This window comes from Phocoena phocoena, chromosome 16 (assembly GCF_963924675.1).
Source record: "Phocoena phocoena chromosome 16, mPhoPho1.1, whole genome shotgun sequence".
NCBI classification, from domain to species: Eukaryota; Metazoa; Chordata; class Mammalia; order Artiodactyla; family Phocoenidae; genus Phocoena; species Phocoena phocoena.
The window spans coordinates 29,330,331-29,350,274 of record NC_089234.1 but is presented as its reverse complement, the minus strand read 5'-3'; the positions used below and the strand labels follow the sequence as shown (position 1 = coordinate 29,350,274).

General features: G+C 41.5%; 1 protein-coding gene across 3 annotated transcripts in view; it reads right to left on the bottom strand.

The window, feature by feature from the left end:
- Positions 1-19,944, bottom strand: part of HPSE2 (heparanase 2 (inactive)) — a 575,892-nt gene that overhangs the window by 121,568 nt on the left and 434,380 nt on the right. For all 3 annotated transcript variants that reach the window (XM_065894147.1, XM_065894148.1, XM_065894149.1), the window contains 2 exons: positions 19,349-19,455; positions 14,830-14,944 (listed from right to left, as the gene is read on the bottom strand). In XM_065894147.1, the coding sequence (XP_065750219.1) occupies positions 14,830-14,944; positions 19,349-19,455 (222 nt within the window). The remainder of the gene's footprint in view (positions 1-14,829; positions 14,945-19,348; positions 19,456-19,944) is intronic.

The following is a 19,944-nucleotide window of genomic DNA, read 5'->3' as shown; positions in this document are numbered from 1 at the left end:
GTTACCCCAACCTAAAGTCAGTGTGGCTGAGGTTACTGAGCCAAGGAATTCCTAAAGCTGAAATAGGTGATGTCAGTAGTGATGACCTTGCCACCCAATATGGGTCTTTGGGTGGAATGAACGTCGGCAGTTCATTTGGTTGAGCTATGAGCAGCTGACACAATGCTCAAAACTGAAAGTAGTTGCTAAGACAATTTTGTAACTGAAGAACATTTTCTCCATGGGACTCATACTCAATTTCAAAATTTACTACAAATCTGCAGTAATCAAGACGGTGTGGTACTGGCATAAAGACAGACATTTAGATTAATAGAATAGAATTAAAAGTACAGAAAAAAGCCCTTACATTTATGGTCAATTGATTTTCAACAAGGATGCCAAGACAATTTAATGAGAAAAAAAATAGTCTTTTCAACAGATGGTGCTGGAACAACTGTATCCACATGCAAAAGGATGAAACTGAATCCCTATCTCACATCATATACAAAAATTAACTCAAAATGGATCAGAGATCTACACGTAAGAGCCAACTATAAAACTCTTAGAAGAAAACATCGGCGTAAATCTTCGTGGCCTTGGATTAGACACCAAAAGCATAAGTGACAAAAAGAAAAATATATAAGTTGGATTTTATCAGAATTAGAAACTTTTGTGCTTAAAAGACACTATCAAGAGAATGAAAAGACAACACACAGAATTGGAAATATGTTTGCAAATCACATATCCAATAAAGCATTTGTATTATTAAGAACTCTTACAATCCAACAATAAAAGACAAATAGACCCCCACTTAAAGAACGGCAAATAATTTGAATAGACATTTATCCAAAGAAGATTCATAAATGGCCAATAAGCACATGAAAAGATGCTCAACGTCATTAGTCATTAGGGAAGAGCAAATCAAAACCATAATGAGATATAAGTCACACTCACTAGGATGGTTATAATCAAAAGACAGACAATAACAAGTGTTGGTGAGGAAGTGGAGAAATTAGAACCCTCATACATGGCTTGTGGGAATAAAAAATGGTGAAGTCACTTTGAAAACAGTTTGGCAGTTCCTCAACAAGTTAAACACATGACCTAGCAATTTCACTCCAAGGTATATACCAAAGCAAAATGAAAATATATGCCACATAAAAACTTGTACACTTACGTTTAATAGCAGGATTTTTCATAATAGCCAAAATGTAGAAATAGTTCTAATGTCTATCAACTGACAAGTAGGTAAATAGAACATGGTATAGCCATACAACAGGATATTATTCAGCAATAGAAGGGAATGAAGTATCGATACATATTACAATACAGATGAGCCTTGAAAACATTATGCTAAGTGAAAAAAGCCAGTCACAAAGGGACACATACTGTATGATCATATTTATATGAAATCTCTAGAATAGGCAAATCTACAGAGATAGAAAGTGGATTAGTGGTTGCCAGAGGCTGGGGGAAAAGGAGAATGGGGAGTAATTGCTAATAGGCATGGGGTTTCCTTTTTGGGTGATATTCTAAAATAGATTGTGGCACGACTCTATGAATATATTAGTACTAAAACAATTGAACTGTACACTTTTAGAGGGTGAATGTTCTGGTAGGTGAATTTTTACCTCAAAAAGCTGTTATTTTTAAGATATCTAACTTAATGTAAATGCAACGCCTTGCTTACTGGTGTGGAGCTGCTTTCTTCCTCAGCATCCCTGATCCTTCCTTTCCCCTCTATCCCGGTTCTAGCTGTTCTAAGGAGAAAGATGACTAAAGGTAGAATTGAGGTCTCCCTTTCTCCATGAGGACCAAAGACCATATGCGTCCATTCAAGTAAGTTGGGAAACTTTGGGGAGGAAGGAACTCAAACTCTTATGGTTCTTTTAGATACAGGTGCCCAAGTCACCATTCTACCCATTTCAGTGGGGAGGAGGCTCCTGAATTCAACTAATAAGGATTGGGCAGGGTTTCCAGTAGGAAAAATAAATCTAAAGTGATCTTGTGGGTGAGGCCCTTTGGACCAATTCAATGTCTTGTTTTTGTGGCTTCCAATGTATATTCCTCATGGAATGTGTATTGGCATTGATGTTTTACATGTCTGTGCTGTGAATGCTCATAATATCCAGAGGGGATTCTCCTGATCTAGAAAAGTCACATGTAGAGAAGTAATGAGACATGTATTAGGACATTTACATGTAGCGGGAATATTCACATCTAGTGGGACACGTTAATCACTCCCCAGCCCACCTCCCTATTCTATCTCCAGGTGGTCCCAGGAGGAGAAAGGGAAATCACAGTCTTGATTAAGGTCTAAAAGGCAGCAGGGATATTAAGAGATATAATATCTCAACACTATAGCTCTGTAGGTCCAGAGGAACAGGAACTGGAGACTTATGGTAGATTATCACCAACTGAATTAAGTTGTTACTCCTGCAGCCCCCGCTATTCCAGACATTGTAGCTGCAGCTGAATCCACTGCACAGACTGATGGCACTTGGTATGCTGTCCTGGACATTGACAACACCTTTCCTTTATTTGCCCCCAAGGGCAAGGGTCCAGACCAGTTTGCATTCATGGCAAATCTTCAAATATATGTTTGCAGTACTTCTCAGGAGGTACGGTTAATGAAGGGACATTAATTATCTTTTGTCTTTCAGAGCCACCTTGGAACTTTCCTCAGGAAAATGCCCTGCTATGGCTCTCCCAAACAATTTAATTGACTTCTGGAACTGGATCTGCCATCCATCATCAGATGGCTAAACATCAGGGGATGGCTCAGCTCTTGCATTGGTGGAAAGGTTTTAAAGTAGCCCCACTTACAAGGAGGTAGACATATACATAAATAATAATGAGGAAAATGATAGCTGCCATAAGACAGGTAAACTCTATATCTCTAAAATATAGTCACTATAAGCAGTGAAACTAACCTGCTGCTGCATGAAACTGAAAATTTGTTCCTTTCTTCCTTTGTTCTTTCATTATTCAGTAAAAATGTAAATCTATAAGTCAGTCACTGTTAAATCCCAGGTTTTATCTCCTGAATCATTTTATTTTACTCTGAAGCCAGCTTTTTATTTTGCTTCCTCATTGCCATTTCTATCTGCCTTGGCCTCTAGCAGACACGGTTAACCTGAATTCTTAACTTGACAAAGCTGTGGCAGAACCAACCAGAGGGAGGAGATAAAGTAGTAATGAAGAATCACAGAACTCAGAACAACTGGCTCGGTCTTGCTGTGTCCCCTTGGATAAGTTGCTGGACCTCTCTGAGCCTCAGTTTTCTTCTCTGCCAAACAGGATAAGTATATCTGTGCTATCTACCTGCCTTATCAGGGAGCTGGAAAAGCCAGATGATTTAGTGGGTGGAAATAAGCTGTGGAACTTATGGTGGAACATAAAGAATAAATTAAAAGAAGCCAAAGACGAAAGTTATTATACAAGATGCTGAATATAGTTGCCTGTGCTATACAGTTAGTCCTTGTTATTTATTTATTTTATATATAGTGGTGTGTATCTGTTAATTCCATACTCCTAATTTATCCCTCCCCCTCCCTTTTCCCTTTTGGTAACCATAAATTGGCTTTTTATGTCTGTGAATCTGTTTCTGTTTTGTAATATGTTGATTTGTTTTTTTTTGATTCCACATATAAGTGATATAATGTTTGTCTCTGTCTGACTTACTTCACTTAGTATGATAATCTCTAGGTCCATCCATGTTGCTGCAAATGATAATATTTCATTCTTTTTTATGGCTGAGTAATATTCCATTGTATACATATACCACATCTTATCCATTCATCGTTGTTGATGGACACTTAGGTTGCTTCCATATCTTGGCTATTGTGAATAGTGCTGCTATGAACACTGGTGTGCATGTATCTTTTCAAATTAGTTTTCATCTTTTCCAGATATATGCCCAGGAATGGGATTACTGGATCATATGGTAGCTCTATTTTTAGTTTTTTAAGGAACCTCCATACTGTTTTCCATAGTGGCTGCACCAATTTACATTCCCACCAACAGTGTAGGAGGGTTCCCTTTTCTCCACAACCTGTCCAGCATTTGTTATTTGTAGACTTTTTGATGATGGCCATTCTGACCAGTGCGAGGTAATATCTCATTGTAGTTTTTTAAAAAAATATTTAAATATTTATTTTGGCTGCACTGGGTCTTAGTTGCAACAGGTGGGACCTTCACTGTGGCATGTGGGGTCTTTAGTTGCAGCATGCGGACTCTTAGTTGCAGCATGTGGGCTTCTTAGTTGCGGCATGTGCACTTCTTAGTTGTGACATGTGGGCTTCTTAGTTGCAGCATGCATGTGGGATCTAGTTCTCTGACCAGGGATTGAACCCAGGCCCCCTGCACTGGGAGCATGGAGTCTTATCCACTAGACCAGCAGGGAAGTCCCACCTCATTGTAGTTTTGATTTGCATTTCTCTAATAATTAGAGATGGGGAGCATCCTTTCATGTGCCTCCTGGCCATCTGTATGTCTTCTTTGGAGAAATGTCTATTTAGGTCTTCTGCCCATTTTTTGATTGGGTTGTTTGCTTTTCTTTTTTTTTTTTTAATATTGAGTTATATGAGGTATCTGTATATTTTGGAAATTAAGCCCTTGTCAGTAGCATCATTTGCAAATATTTTCTCCCAGTCCATAGGTTGTCTTTTTGTTTTGTTATGGTTTCCTTTGCAAAAGCTTATAAGTTTTATTGGGTCCCATTTATTTATTTTTGCTTTTATTTCTTTTGCCTGGGGAGACTGACCTAAGAAAATATTACTACAATTTATGTCCAAGGAATAATTTTCATGTATTTAGAATAATGGTCACATTTTTATATACTTAGTGTCAGGCACTTTCTTAAGCATTCACAAGGACCCTGTGATGTACAAACTATAGGCATCCTCATTATACCGATGATGGAAGATGAGAAAATCTGCCAAATGTGACACAGCAAGTAGACAGTGGAGATGAATTCACATCCAGATCTGACTCCAGAGCCCAGTCTCTTAAGGACCAAGCTAACTATCTTCTTTTACACAGTGTGCGTGCAACACCTGACAATAAACACCTGCCTTCCATATTTCCATTACTAAGTAGTGCTCTGCAGCCCCCAGGTTCCCAGTCACTGAGCATCTTTAGAATTCAGTAAGGACTGACTATGATCAGGGAATTGTGAGAGATATAAAGACATGAGAGATGGCTTGTGTTTTCAAGGAGCTTACCGTCAGAGAGAGGAAATTAGATGTACCCCAACAACTCTAATAACGAAAGTGATAACTGCTATAACAGGGTTACAAGAGCCTTGAGAAAAGAGAAATTACTCCCTGTGTTATTTAAAAGTAAAACAGTGTGGTTTAGTTTTATTTTTTAAAGTTTTATTAGTGTCAGTTCAGCTGGGAGGTATGTCTGAAGATACCGGTATAGAAATCTTGACAGTGAATAAGAAAACATCAGAGCTGAAGGGAACCTCAAATGGTCGAGTTCAACACCCACATCTGAGGTGAACCCAGAGTACCCAGTGCCCCAGGATGAATGAGCTGGTGGCAAAAACTGGGATCAGATACAGAACTCCTGGTCTTCCTTCCATCCTAAGGCACTCCTTCCTTCCCACTGTCTATAAGATGGTGCCCTGGGGCAAGGAGCTTTCTCAGGAACATGTATTCTTTGGGTAACTAATCTTACAAGTGTCCACTAATGACATCTTGTTGTACAAGCCTTCCCTGACTCTCCCCTCTAGCACTTTCTTTCCAGACAACAGTAATATCTCCTACTCGGAGGTCTGGCTTTGGAGATACTGAGCGAACAAGACAGACCTTAGGGCATCATCTATTAGCTCCCTCTCAAAGGCTCTATGTTCTGTCAACCCAAAGAGATTGTGAACATGGAGAGAAGGAATTTGACTTTTTTTATGTCCCAGAACAACCAAAACAGTGCTTGGCTTTATTGTATGTCACAACACACGAGCATGAAGACATTTTAAAAATGACTGAATTTTTAAACATACACAAAAACAGAATTGTATGACAAACTCCAAAATGTTCAACACCAGCTTCCACAAGTATTGTTATTCTGCCATTCTTGTTTCAGAGCCTGCTGAGAGGTGACAGAGGGTGCACATGGAAATGGCCAGGTCGGTGACAGGGAAACGCAGTAGGCATCAGGCTTGGTCAAGGACCCCAGACGTAGGGGCAGGCAGTGGGATACCATCATTCACACGAAGAGACAGGAAGCAAAGCAGTTTGCCAAGTGCTGGTGACACAGGTAGGGTCGGGAATCAGGTGTGGGAGCCCGAGATAAATTGTACCCAGCAGTTGGCTGGCTGCCTCTGTGCCTGGTGCACGCTTCAGGGTAGTCTTAGAGACACTGCGCAGCCTCTGACGTGTGACAGAGCCTCTCCCCACTGCAGCCTTTGTGGATGCTGCTTCCTCTGCTAGGACGCTCTGCTCTTCCACCAGCTTCTCCAATGGCTGCTTTCCCAGTGAAGACTTCCTCGGCCACACTTTCCAAAGAGGGATCCTCTCCTCATTATTCTTCAACTTCCTACATACCATTCTGAATTTTGTAATTAATTATGTTAGTGTTAGTTTACTTGTTTATTATTAGTATCCCCTGCTAGACTGTAATCTCCAATGAGGGCAGGGATCTGGTCTTCCTCCTTTACCTCTATCTCCTCAGAAACTAGAAAAGTGTCTGACACATAATAGATACTCAATAAATATTTGGCAAATGAATTAATGATAGACAGTTTAAAATTTTTGTTAATATCTTGACTGTTGAAGCACAAGTTGGGTACAAAAGAGTACAGGAAAACGAAAGGGTAACTTTTAATTTAATCAGGGTAAATGGCACCCTGTAACTAAGTGGTTCTCGATTCTGGCTGCACATTAGAATCACTCCGGGAGTTTTAAAAAATACAAACACCTGCCCTCCTCTATAGACAAACTGAATCAGAATCCCTGGGGGGTGGTTCCAAAGCACAGGTATTTTTTTTAAGCCCTCTAGGTGACTATAATGTGCATAGACTTGAGAATCACTGCTCTAATGAAGAAACACTACAAGGATTTTGACATTAAGATGAGGGCAGTGAATTTGGAGCAGAAGGCAGGTCTGCTCAAGTCAGATTTAGAGTGAGTCAAAATGACGTGTTCTATTCAATCCTTTCAATGCTTAAAACCAAATCAGAGATGAAATGAACAGAGATTGATGATAGTTGAAAGTTAGTGAGTGAAGTACCTAATGACTGACAGATTTTTTAAACTTTATAAATAGTGTAGCGCATTTAAATAAGAATTAAAAACAATATTCTATTTCTATTTTTAAAGACTTCTGCTTTTATTTAAACAAACAAACAATCAAAATTGAGTTAGAAAAGACAATGTATTATATGTTTGGCTCTCATGGTCACTTCTATCAGAGGCCTATTTCTTGGTTCCTAAATGTCATAACCAGACATCATTGTGCCCTTAATGTTTGTACCTATAATGTTTAAGGTGAAATAACTACAAGCTTGTCATATTTTGGCACTCGCAAAAGATCTTTCCAACCTACCAAAGGGCGTCCCACTTTTCGTCTCCTTTCATTCTCTTTCTTCCTCCCTCCCTCCCTTCCTCTGCTTCTAGTCAGATGATTTTTCGATAATATTCTAGTGTTTCAGGTGAACCGATGAAGTTAGGTAAGGTGGAGCTTTTTGCGCTTCCGGGGCTGGCCTTGCTCCTCCAGCATCTGAACGTGGCTTCGAGGACGGCACACTATGCTCCTAAGCTCAAGCACAGTGAGGCTGCAATCGCTTCTCCCTCTCCCTGATTAATTTAGGTTGCTGCACAACTGACTGTAACTGTAATCCCTCGGTATTGCAATCTGGGAGCAATATAAATGGTTGACGGCAGAGTGAGATTTTCAATTGTTGCTTCTCAGTGATTCATATAATGTGCTGTCATTAGCACTTTTTATGTGACATATCATGGTTTCCAGGGCTTATTGGGCCATTTATAAATACCACATGAAGGTATTAGGGCTAGCGTGGCAGTGTGGTTACCGTCTTAATTGCCTTCAGTGGGAAAGGTTGGCAGCATCTTCTCTGGAGGAAAATAAAATGTAATTTTTAGTTTGTCTTTAACCATTTGCAGTCAATTCCTTTCAAGTGCAGGAATCACAGCTTTCCTCTTTTGTTCTTCTAATTCTCCAGTCACTTAATTTTTGCAAACAAATTTACTTTTCATACTTTAGCTATCATTACTTGGTTGATTTCCAGGTATCTGTATGAATATTCAAATGTATACTATCTTGCCACAGTTATATTCGTTATTAATGATAATTACTGATATCACTGACTTACAGAATTTTACAAAGTGACTTTATAAAATAATAATAGCCGCTGACATTTGTTGAGTGCTTACTATGTGGTAAAAGATACATATACGTTGGTTCATTCAATCCTTTCCAACAATGCTCTGAGATAGACACTATTATTGTCTCCATTTTATGAAGGGAAATGGATGATTGTTGAGGTTTAGTAATCCGCCCAGGGACACAGTAGTAAATGACAGAGCTGGGTCTGAAACTCATGTCAGTCTGATTCCAATGCCAATACTTTTAAGCATGACATTCAGATACGCCCCACTCCCTGACCCCAGCACAGTTAGCCCCATTTTACAAAGCAGGAAATGCAAACTCAAGCAACTGGAACACTGTGGTGCTGCCCTGGAGCCTACATCTTCTGATTCCAGGTGCAGAGCTCTTTCTACTTCCCGAGACAGCTTCCACCAGGGTGAGCCGTTCAACTGCTGACATGTGTCACTTACATCCCGTGCGCACCACTCAGGTTGATAAATAAGCCACGGATGAAGACTGGTAGTTAAAAATCAGAGGGGCTTCTCTTTAAAGCATCAGGAGCAAAAGAGCTGCGTGCCTGGTCACATGGTGCAGGTGCAGGCTCTGATCTGAGAGGCCAGGGTTCAGAGGCACAGAGGAGGAAAGAAGCAAGTCATGCCCACTGGGCATGCAGCCCAGGCGCTTCAGCCACTGACATGGAGCCGGCCTGAGTCCCAGTCATTGATCCTGCAGCTGAGGATGTCCTTCTCTCAGCAGCCGCAGGTTCCCACAAAGGAAGGTTGCACATGGAGAAGTCTTTGTCAGGGACTCTAATGAGAGGATTGGGTTTCACATCACAGCTACCCCTAAACAGGTACTCTCTGCTTCTTTCATCTTCCTGATGGCTCCCACGGGAAAGAAAAGAAAGAGAAAGGAAGCTACGCCAAGAAACAGGTCACAGGCTAATTTGGCAAGGTTCTGTACCACCCCTGCCCCCACCACCTCCAGGTTTGTAACTTTGAGATTCCTTAGTTTTTACACAGCCTGTGTGGCCGACAGAGAGCGATGGGAAAAGCTTTCCTAAGTAATTTTTCATAATCCATCCACCATGACTCTCTGGAATATTAAAGCCTCTGACCCTTTGTACATGCCATTGCCTCTGTTTGGAAGATTCTCCCCAGACCTCAAACTCTTCTTCCTGTGGCTAGCTTGCCCTTCTCCTTCAAGATCCAGCTCAGGTACTGTCTCCTCCAGAAAGGTTTCCTTGATGCCCCATGCCTGCCCTCTACCCAGGCTGGCATCTGTTCCTCTTCTGTCCTGCTAAAGCACTTCTGCCACAGTCCCTGCTGACTGATCCATCTCCTATCCACACTGTAAGCTCCTTGAGGGCAGGGACACTGTCTCCAGGGTCCAGCACAGTATCGAGCACAAAGCACAAGTGTAATAAAGCACTTACTTCTTTCTAAACACTCTATTTTTTCTCTTAAAAATAGCCTTTTATTTTTCAGATTATGAAAGCAATAATGCCGATTGCACCAATTTTTCATACAACATCCACAAAGAAAAAAATAAAAACTATCTGTAATCCCACCACCCTAAGAAAACCACTTTTAACATTTAGATGTAGTCCCTTCCAGTAATTTTCTATGTGTACACGTACATATGAAATCAGAATCCTACTGTCATATCTAGTTTTCTCAAGGATTATAACAGTATCTTTTGGAGGCAGATAGAGGAGACATTTCTATCACAATTTGAGTGATGAGAAAACTGGAACCCAAAGACACACGTCTAATGGACGGCAGAGCCGGGACTGGAATCTGTGAACCTTGTCACAGTATCAGGCTCCTGCTGCTCCCCCGAGGCCTCCTCATTAGGTGGTGCTCTTCTTGCAAGAGAGCATGCAACATCCAGCATCCATGGGACATGAGTTTGCAACTGGATGTTCTTCCTCAGGAAAGGGACAGATTTAAGCTCATCCTGTTTCCACATCATGGTTGTGTAGTGCATAAGAATCTAATGTTTCAAAGGGAAACAAGGATGGAGCACCTAGGATCTCATCCCTGTGATAGGTTAAGAAGTGGAGCTACGCAGATATCATTAAGATGCGGAGTTTCTTTCCAATAGCCAAATGACATCTGAACAGTGACGGCTTGGCTCAGAGCACGTTGCTACAGGAACCACAGCTATAGGTTCAATCCTGTCATAGACTAGTGAGTTTTCTATGACCACTAACTGTATTCCAGAACAACGTACACAGCAAGTGTTCAATAACTGTGCATTGGGCTGAATTGAATGTTTATAGTTATTCATAAGGGGTAGTCAGCAAAAAAGAATGTTGCCAGCAAATATAAATATCCCTACCACTATGCCCAGTATAGAAAAGGCTATCCAATGTGAACTACCTTTCTATTTTATTCTAAGCAAAGGACTAAATTGTAATCCCTCAGACACACACCAGACTGTTAGCTCTACAGATGAGAGAACCAAATCTTATTTATCTTCATGTCCCCAGAACACCTAGCCTAGAGCCAGACACATTTGAAGTGTCAATGTTTTTTGAATTGAATTGTATTTGCTAGGCCGGTGTGGGAGTTAAGAAGATGTTGACTAGTAATTCACTATTCCTTTCCTTGAAAGCTCTGTAAATCAAGCTCTTAAAAAAAGCAGCAAGCTAAATTCCAAAACCGTCTCTTAGGAGAAATGCCCACGGCTGGTGGGGGTCTGGACTATGTCCACTGAACGTGCAGATCTCTTCTGCACAAACATCCCTTACTCCCAAGAGAGCCCATGACTAGCCGACAGGCTGTGGAGACTCACAAGTTCCCTCTTTCCCAATGGCGAGCAGGTCAGGGGAAAGGGGTGGGAGTCGAGTGATGAAGCACTGCTGGACTAAATGTTCTCCTCTTCCCAGGAGAAGGAAAATCTCACAACAGGAGGAGAGTTGGCACATTTCTAGAGGAACAGCCAGAACAACATGGGCTGTAGTTGAAAATGATCTTTTCTCAAAACAAAAAGGACTACCTCCAATATTCTCTCTTACCTTAGATTGGAATGGCCTTGCCAGAGCTGGACTGGAATCCTACAAACTCGAATCAAAAGCTGACTGGGTAGGTGGAGGGGTAATATGGGATACGGGTTGAGGTGCCATTAGGCTAAGACCCGATAACGACAACAACAGAAAAAAAACTAGTATCTGCCAATAGGATCTTTTCCTGAAATGCACTGAGCTGAATTTGAAGGGACTGTAATAGAAAATACTGATTTTTCTGGGAGGCAACTAAAACATAACTCACTAATGCCCTAAACTCTTAACACTCTTGAAGATTTAATCACAGTGTAAAACCCACAAGTTTTTATTGTCAGTGTTTGGATATCAACCGTACGACTCTCTGAAGCGGCAACAGTATGATCTTAGGTCTGTGACCATTGCACATCTCAGGGGCCTGCTGGCAAGGTCTGTCCGATTGGTGCCTGGGTCTAGCCTAGTAAATTCTTTCCAGGAGACTTAGGACACACTCTCCCAGCTGCAAAGTTCTCTGCTTGTAAGGTATAGAATTTATGAGCCCAAAGAAAGAGAAAAAGAAAGCCTGCTACCTTTTAAAGTGCTTTTACATACAGTTTCTTTACTAGAGCTTGGCATTTCCAGAAATACAGCTGTGCAGAACATTTGAGCCTTTGTACTACATCAATAGGACTTGTTTGAAGAGAGGCCGAGACAGTGAAAGGCCCGCGCACCGCGCACCGCGATGAAGAGTGGACCCCGCTCGCCGCAACTAGAGAAAGCCCTCGCACAGAAACGACGACCCAACACTGCCAAAAATAAATAAATAAATTTATTAATAGGACTTGTTTGAGCTTCCAGTGAACCTCTGTGCTGCTACTACCTATCAACCAAGGTGTCTCATGGTAAGCTTTTAAAGAAAGTCACCTGTATTATCGCTTATTTGGGGAGAACGAAGCCATGAGAACTTGCATCTTTAACCTAACACGTGGCCATGCGAAGGTACATAGAGAGTTGATACGCAATCCAGGTTTGTCCAGCTCTGGAAATCAAACCAGTCTAGTCACCCACAGACCATAGGTTTTCTTCTAGCCTAGGTTTTCTTCTCTCCAGTTCCTCAAGATGCCTGTTCCCATCTCCAGACTCAATTCGGAGACTAACAGTGGCCTCAGACCACAGCACAGACACCAAAGAGAGTACTGCAAGAAACAGTGTGGCACGGTGAAAAGAAAATAGCATTTAGAACTGAAAAACTCTGAGTTCCAGCTCTTACTACTTGTCTGACCTTGGATAAGTCACTTAACAACTTGAAAGAACCCTAGTTTCTCTTCAGCAAAATAAGTATAAATAGTCATACTCATCTCACCAGGCTCTCTTCAGAGCAATTATGACAAATTTTTTTTATCTTATTTATGTGTTTATATACTTTCCGTTTCTCAGTTCACTTCACTAGACTATAAGCTCCAGGAGTTCAAGGACCTTGTCTTTTTGGCTCGTCACAGTGGCTGTTTGCCAGGAATAGCGATCAGCATATAGTACATGATCAAGAGGAGTGAAAGAGATTTGAATGTGTGAAGGAAGGAATAAAGGAAAGACAGGAGGAAGGAAGGACAGAGTGTTTGGAGTTTTACTGATGTGTGGTATATGAAAGTGGGTCTGTAAATTGTTAAGTATTATACACATTATTAAATAATAGTTGGTGCATTAATTATACCAGGGTGATCTTTTAAAAATGTAAGTTAGATCATGTTACTGCCCTGTAGAAAACCCTCCAATGGCTCTTCATACTACTTACAATAAAAGTCAAACTCCTTTTAGCTTTCAAAGCCCTTTGTGATCTGACCCGGGCTGGCCTCATGTCCAGTCTCCCCCTTCCCTGCCAGGCCCCCAGCACTCTGGTGTTCTTATGTTTCCTCAAACATGCCAACTCTGTTCCTGCCTCGGAGTCTTTGTGCTAGCCCCTCCCCCGGCATGAAAGCTCTTCTGCAAAAATCTGCATGTCTGGCTCCTTGTCACTGGGCTCTTGGCTTAAATGTCACCTTCTCAGAGAGGTCTTCCTTGGATATACTCTAAAGGAGCCCTCACTGACCCCCTTTTATAGTAATCCACTATCTACTTATTCAGGTATCTACTACTAGTCTCCTCCCCAGTGCCTGATGGTCAACAAATATTTACATTTGTGTGACATTATATTTGTTCAGTGCTTACATTTCATAGATGCTTTTCTAATTATTATTTATTTTATCACCACAAGTTTATGAGCTCAAAAGAAACAACAAACAAAGGAAACCCCCTATGGTTACAAACTGAAAATTCCCTCTCACTCCTCCATACCCCAGCCCCACATACACTGAGAGAGAGGTATCCTGGCCCTGTGAATAAAAGCAACTGTGCCAGTCAGCTTTAATATTTGTGACTTAATTGGAGTCATGTACAATCAGGGATACAATAATTACTTAGTACTCTAACTAGAGGGATTCTTTTGAGACATGGCAATGGTGCTGTTGGGTGCCAAGATGTTCTCTGTTCTGGGCTTGGAGGCCTGGGTAGTGAGAAGAATAGCGGGGTGGAAATGGGCAGGGGGAAGCAAATGGCAGGAACACTCACTGGTTCCAGTTGGGTTTGTTTACTGTGGACCCCAGGGCAGCAGTAATTCTGTAGGAAGATTACTGGACCAGAGCACAGAAGCAGGTTCTAGGGCTGGCTCTACATGCCCCTCCCTGCAACCCCAGGCTATCATTCCCTCTGTTATATGAGGTGGAACTGGATCATCTCGAAGGGGAATGCCAGCTCTGACGTTCTATGGGTTAATGAGAGGACTCTGACCTTTTATCATGACTAAGATGTCTGTGAGAAGGATAACTCACGTCATATTTTTGATAAGCACAGCTTTTCTAGACTAAGTGGGATTTCTTTGATTGGTCAATAAAGTCACTGGACAAACCCAGATCTCTGCTCTTGCCATTCTTCTTTAGCCTTCCCTTTCCTTTGCTTTCCTAGAGAAGGTGATACCCTGGGCAAATCCCCTCGTTGTCACACAGGGATCAGCATCTGATGTAAATGTACTTCAGCCATTTTCCAAGGGGTGGGCTCCTACTGTATCTGATCTTGGCCAACACTCTCCCATCTGCTTTCAACATGTTGCATCTAACATTAACTAAGTCTCCTATTAGCATTAAAAGAAAACAATCTGGAAAAATTCACTCAAGCAGAGTTCAAACAGGCCACAAGTAGATTTGGAATCTCAACCGCACAAGGTTTGTTAAAATAATAGTGGTAAGTATATAAATACATACAAATGTATATATGTGTATGTGCATAAACCCATATGTACATACGTGTGTGTATATATTGGGGTATGTGTGGGAGGTGAAGCCAAGAGTCTGTAAAATGGGTCAAGAATTCTTCTGTTCAATTTATGAAATTAACTGGTAACAGAAGGAGGAGAAAAATTCTACCAGTGTGGAACAAAGCATGATCAAAAGAACTGAAGGACATGGAAAAGGAGTTGGGAACCTTTATATTACACTTACTGGTAATGGGTTAAAATTCTGGTCCACGAGGTGATTGTATCCATGGTCAAAAAATGAGTGCCGAATCACAACATCAATGCCCCGATTGGCCAGCATTCCTAAAGTGTTCAACCATCTGAAAAGCCGGGGAAAAAAGCTACATCAATACATTTTAAAAATAGCATAAAACAAGCTCTGTAAAAATTGCCAACATACACACCACCACCCACACCCATCAAATTTACCTAGTACTTTAGAGAAAACTATTTTAAGCATTAAATACTCAGATGGAAGAGATCTATAGAGATGATCAAATCTAACCTCTTCATTTTATAAGAAAATAAAGAGGTCCAGAGGAGTAAAATGAATTGCCCTTGGTCATAAAATAGCTTGTTGCTAATGACATCTCTTATTCCTATAATACTAACAAATAAAATGAACACCCTAGCCACTTGTAAGCCTAAAGTCATCCCCCTTGACCACAAAACACACAATCACAGAAGCACACACACTATATTTTCCATCACTCAAACTCCCCTGCTTGCACCTATTCACTGTACATGTACTTTACATATGACGCTAACCCACATACTCCTGTGACCTACGGTCCAGTCATTTGCATCCCTCATATATCACTGTCAGTAGGCAATGCAGTAATAATTTCCCTTGGCACTATAACTAACTATACAGGGATTGGAGTATGCTACCATCACACACATGTTGCAGTGGAGGACCTGCATTGCTCACACACTTATTACATACCCCATCATGCCAAATACAGTCTCCAGGGCATGCTATCCTTCAAAAATACTGCCCTCATGGTTTTTCCAACACCTACTGCTAACTCTGCCTTCATCATTTACACATTTAACTCATTCATTCATTCATTCATTTGTGAATTGATTTCATTTTCTTTGTTTGTATTCTGAAATGCAAGGAAATTTCCAATTGTAATAATATATGTGTGTAAGAAAGGTGACTTAGAGCTTCAGTCTTCTCAGGGTAAAAGATAAGACATTTCACAATCTTTCCTAAGAATATATTGTCTGGCTTCACCTATCACCTCTTCTGTCACCCTAAACTTTATTCCCCAGGCTCTAAGCCACATAAAACTACTTTGGGGGACTTCCCTGGTGGCACAGTGGTTGAGAATCTGCCTGCTAATGCAGGGGACACGGGTTCGAGCTCTGGTCTGGGAGGATCCCACATGCCACGGAGCAACTAGGCCCGTGAGCCACAACTACTGAGCCTGCGCGTCTGGAGCCTGTGCTCCTCAACAAGAGAGGCCGCGACAGTGAGAGGCCCGTGCACCGCGATGAAGAGTGGTCCCCGCTTGCAACAACTAGAGAAAAGCCCACGCACAGAAACGAAGACCCAACACAGCAAAAAATAAATAAATAAATTACTAAACTCCTACCCCCAACATCTTAAAAAAAAAACCAAAAAACAAACTACTTTTGGCTGCTCTCACATACTTACCTGAGCCTTTTTATATGTTTTAACTTCTCCTTAGAATTTCCTTCCTCTCTTCCACTAACCCACCTCACCTGGCAAATTTCTTCCCATCTGTTAATCTCCAAGTCAAGTGTCATTTCCTTCTAAACTCTGCTGCCCCAGCCAATAGTAGTATCTTTCTCCTCTGTACTTCCCCAGAACTCTTATTCATACCCTCTGCTGGCCCACTGAATGATAATTACTTACTTCTCTGTCTTCTCCCAGCTGGTATGAGCTCATCAAAAATAGACACATTTTAGCTTTGTACCCAAAACAACCATCACAGCTCCTGGCACACTATAGGTGCTCAATACTCTAAGTTGAAATTGATCTGGATAAAATTAGATTCTAGGACTTTGAGAATCACCATTCAGCATTCTAGGGACAAATAATGCATAGTTATGATTTCCCAAATCTGAGACCATATGGAGCTCCAAACCAGTGACCTTACTGACATGAAGACCATTACTAATTAATCACTATGGCCAGAGCCCTTGTTTCCCCATGGCTTTTCAGAATAGATGGTTAGTTCTGGAGTTGTCTTCATCTTCCTCCTGTAATAATAAATCTCCTGAGTAGGGGAAATAAATGATGTCCCAGGTCTCCCTTTTATGTTCAAGTAGAGAAAAGTGGCAAGATAACTGGTATATCTCACCAAGGATGCTTCTGCAGCCATTATCTTTCATCCACAAAACTTTATTGAATATCTACTACATGGCAGACATTACTAGGTGCTGCAGACACAGCAGCATGCCAAGGGTAGGGCATCAAAGAATCTCAAAGCCCTGACTGGGAAAACTACCCTTGAATACTTGGCAGCAGAGAATTCTCATTTGTGTATGCATTTGTATATGCCCTGGTAAGCTTATAGTTATGCCATGTATTGAAAAAGGGCTGTAAAATGCTTTCTTTCCAACTCCTTGCTAGCCTTCTGGAGCTTCCTAGAATGCTTTACATTTTTTTTTCCCAGGAAGCAATTTATGCCCCTTGGAGAACTGGACTCAAAGGGCATATATCTAGGTACTGCCAGTGCGGTTGAGAGGAAATGGGTGATAAAGAGGTAAGAGAGAAGGCCAGGGGCAGAATGAGCTGGTTGTCATTTGATCTGTCAACAAAGCATTGGACATCTGAACTACAACCAAAATCTAAACAACAATATTAATCTGTGTTTGCAAAGCGACTCAGAGATCTATGGATATCTGGCTGATGCTAATGAAAAGGCAGGTCTCTCTCTAGCTCTCTTCATGAAGGTCTGTGCTATTTCTCATTTCACATCACTCTCTAAAGGGAAGAATGTTCACGAAAACAGTACAAGAGGGCTGCTTGCTGGGCCCTGCAGAGGAGTCATTCTGTGAAGGCTGAGCAAAGGCCATTCTTCTTCTGATTCCAGAGGCCTCCTGCAGTACGGACTGTCAACCTGTCTCTCACAGTGAAACCCCGTGAGGAGAGTACTTTTGAAAGAAGACCCTCAGCAACACTGTAGCAAATGCTGATTCACTCCATTTCCTTCACTGAACCATGCTCCCTGAACAACCTCTCTGTGCCTCTCATGTGAGGTCACAGGGCTGGAAGACCCCAGCCATCACCATGTAGACATTGACTCATTATCTTCATCTGCATCTGCCAGGATGCCATCTTAAAGACAACCTACTTGACCAGCCTGATTTGTCCTTCACAACTGTATTGAAGAAGCTGCCTTCATGGAGAAGATCTACAGCTATATAATTAGGAGCAGCTGTTAGTAGTGAAACGCATAGTTGAGGGCAGAGCTGCAGTTCTTAGGAGAACCTTGCTCAGACAAAAAACCAGGACCACAGACTAGACTGGACCAGGAACAGGTCACTTGGTTAATCTGTGGTCCATGACAATGGCAGGCCAGCCAGAGGTCCTCATGCTTCTGGCTTAAGTTGTTCTCCAGACGACTACAGTAGCCTTCAAGTTCATTTTCCTACCTCTTGCCTATCCAAACTCTTGTGCATACTACTATCAAAGCCAACGTTTTAAATACAGGTCAGATGGGTCTCTCTCTTCCTCCAAAATCATCAATGGTTTAGCCACTGAGTATAGAACAAGGCCTCATTTCCCCTGCCTGGTTTTCAAGGTCTTCCATGATTTGGTGGTAAAACTCTGTCCCTAATCACAGCCCTCACTACACCCCTGCAGATACTGAGGCTTTCTCACACTAATCATTTCCCCTCATAATGTTCCTTCAGCCTCTATGCTCCCACTACCATCAGCAACAATCTTCACCTATAGAAATTAGAGAAATCTATGTTCCACTCAAATGCCTCTTCCTCCGCAAAGCCCTTCCTGATCCTCCCATTCAGAAACTCTTGATTCTTTTGCATGTCTACCCCTCCTGTGGATAGCCCACGTAAGGCAGAAAGAGAGATGGCACACTGTAGTGGCAAAGAGGCTGGACTCTGGAGCAAACTGCCTTGGCTTGAGTCCAAGCTCTGCCACTAACCAATAATCACATTTATCTCACTGGGTTCTTATAAGGGTATAAGGATATAATAAGGGTATCTAATACACTGGTTGTTAAATTATTAAATACATATAAAGCACATCAGATAGTCCTCAGCACATGGCAAGCACTATGCAGTTAAAATTATTATTATTATGACACTTGTCTCCTACAGCTTTTCTTATTCCCCATCTCCATTCCTCCAATCATAAGTTTCTAAAGGGCAAAACCCCTGTCTTACTCTTACCTATCTCCCAGGACTCAGGTGAAAAGTAGAAGAGAAAATGTATGTTGTCTGTACTGTATTTTGCACTGAAGACATAAAATAAAGCTCTTATTACTATCATGATTACTACTACTATTATTACTTTTGCTCTAATGCTGGCACCTGAGATCTTAGTAACTAGACAAGTCCCTAATTGCTGTTTGTTGAGTGATTAAACACATTTACAAAGAAATGGATGAAGAATTTTCAGTGGGAAAGGAACCCCCCCTCCCCCGGCCAATGGGCAGAATAATGAGCAATTTCACTGTCCTTTCCTCAAAGCCCTTGGGAGTGAAATTGCAAGTGTTACTCACAAGAATCCTGCAGCATAGGAATCTGACAGATTGTTTGTGCCTCCAACTGAGGTGGTCACCACACCTTCAAGCCAAATCTTCTTTCCTGGGGTGTATGTATTAACCACCTGTTCACACAACAAAAGCAGAAGGAGATGATGAGATTTTTAAAAGCTGTTCCCAAATGAGAAGGAACATACATTCCCTTAAAGAAGTTCCTCTCATCCGCTGCTCCCAGGTGGTCATGACCTGTGCTCTTTTCATGGTGATGCACCCCATACAGATAGCTGGCACACACACACAAAAGAATTAACATTGATACATGTCCACTCACAGAAATGATCATTTTTTTCCCATAAGAAAACCCAAGTGACAATGTGACAGAAGAACAATGCATCTTTATCTAGGACATAAGTTGACTGCAACACCCTTCACTGGAAGATACAGGTGGTATGATGTTTCCATATTAACAAGTATTGAGAAGCAAATTTTCTTAATACTCTGTTATGGCACATCCATGGATGAGTGTACTGTCCATGCATCAGCAGTTGTGAATCATGAGAGAGGGCAGAGATCAATGTTTGGGAAAGGTATATTATCATTACCAAGGCATGTAT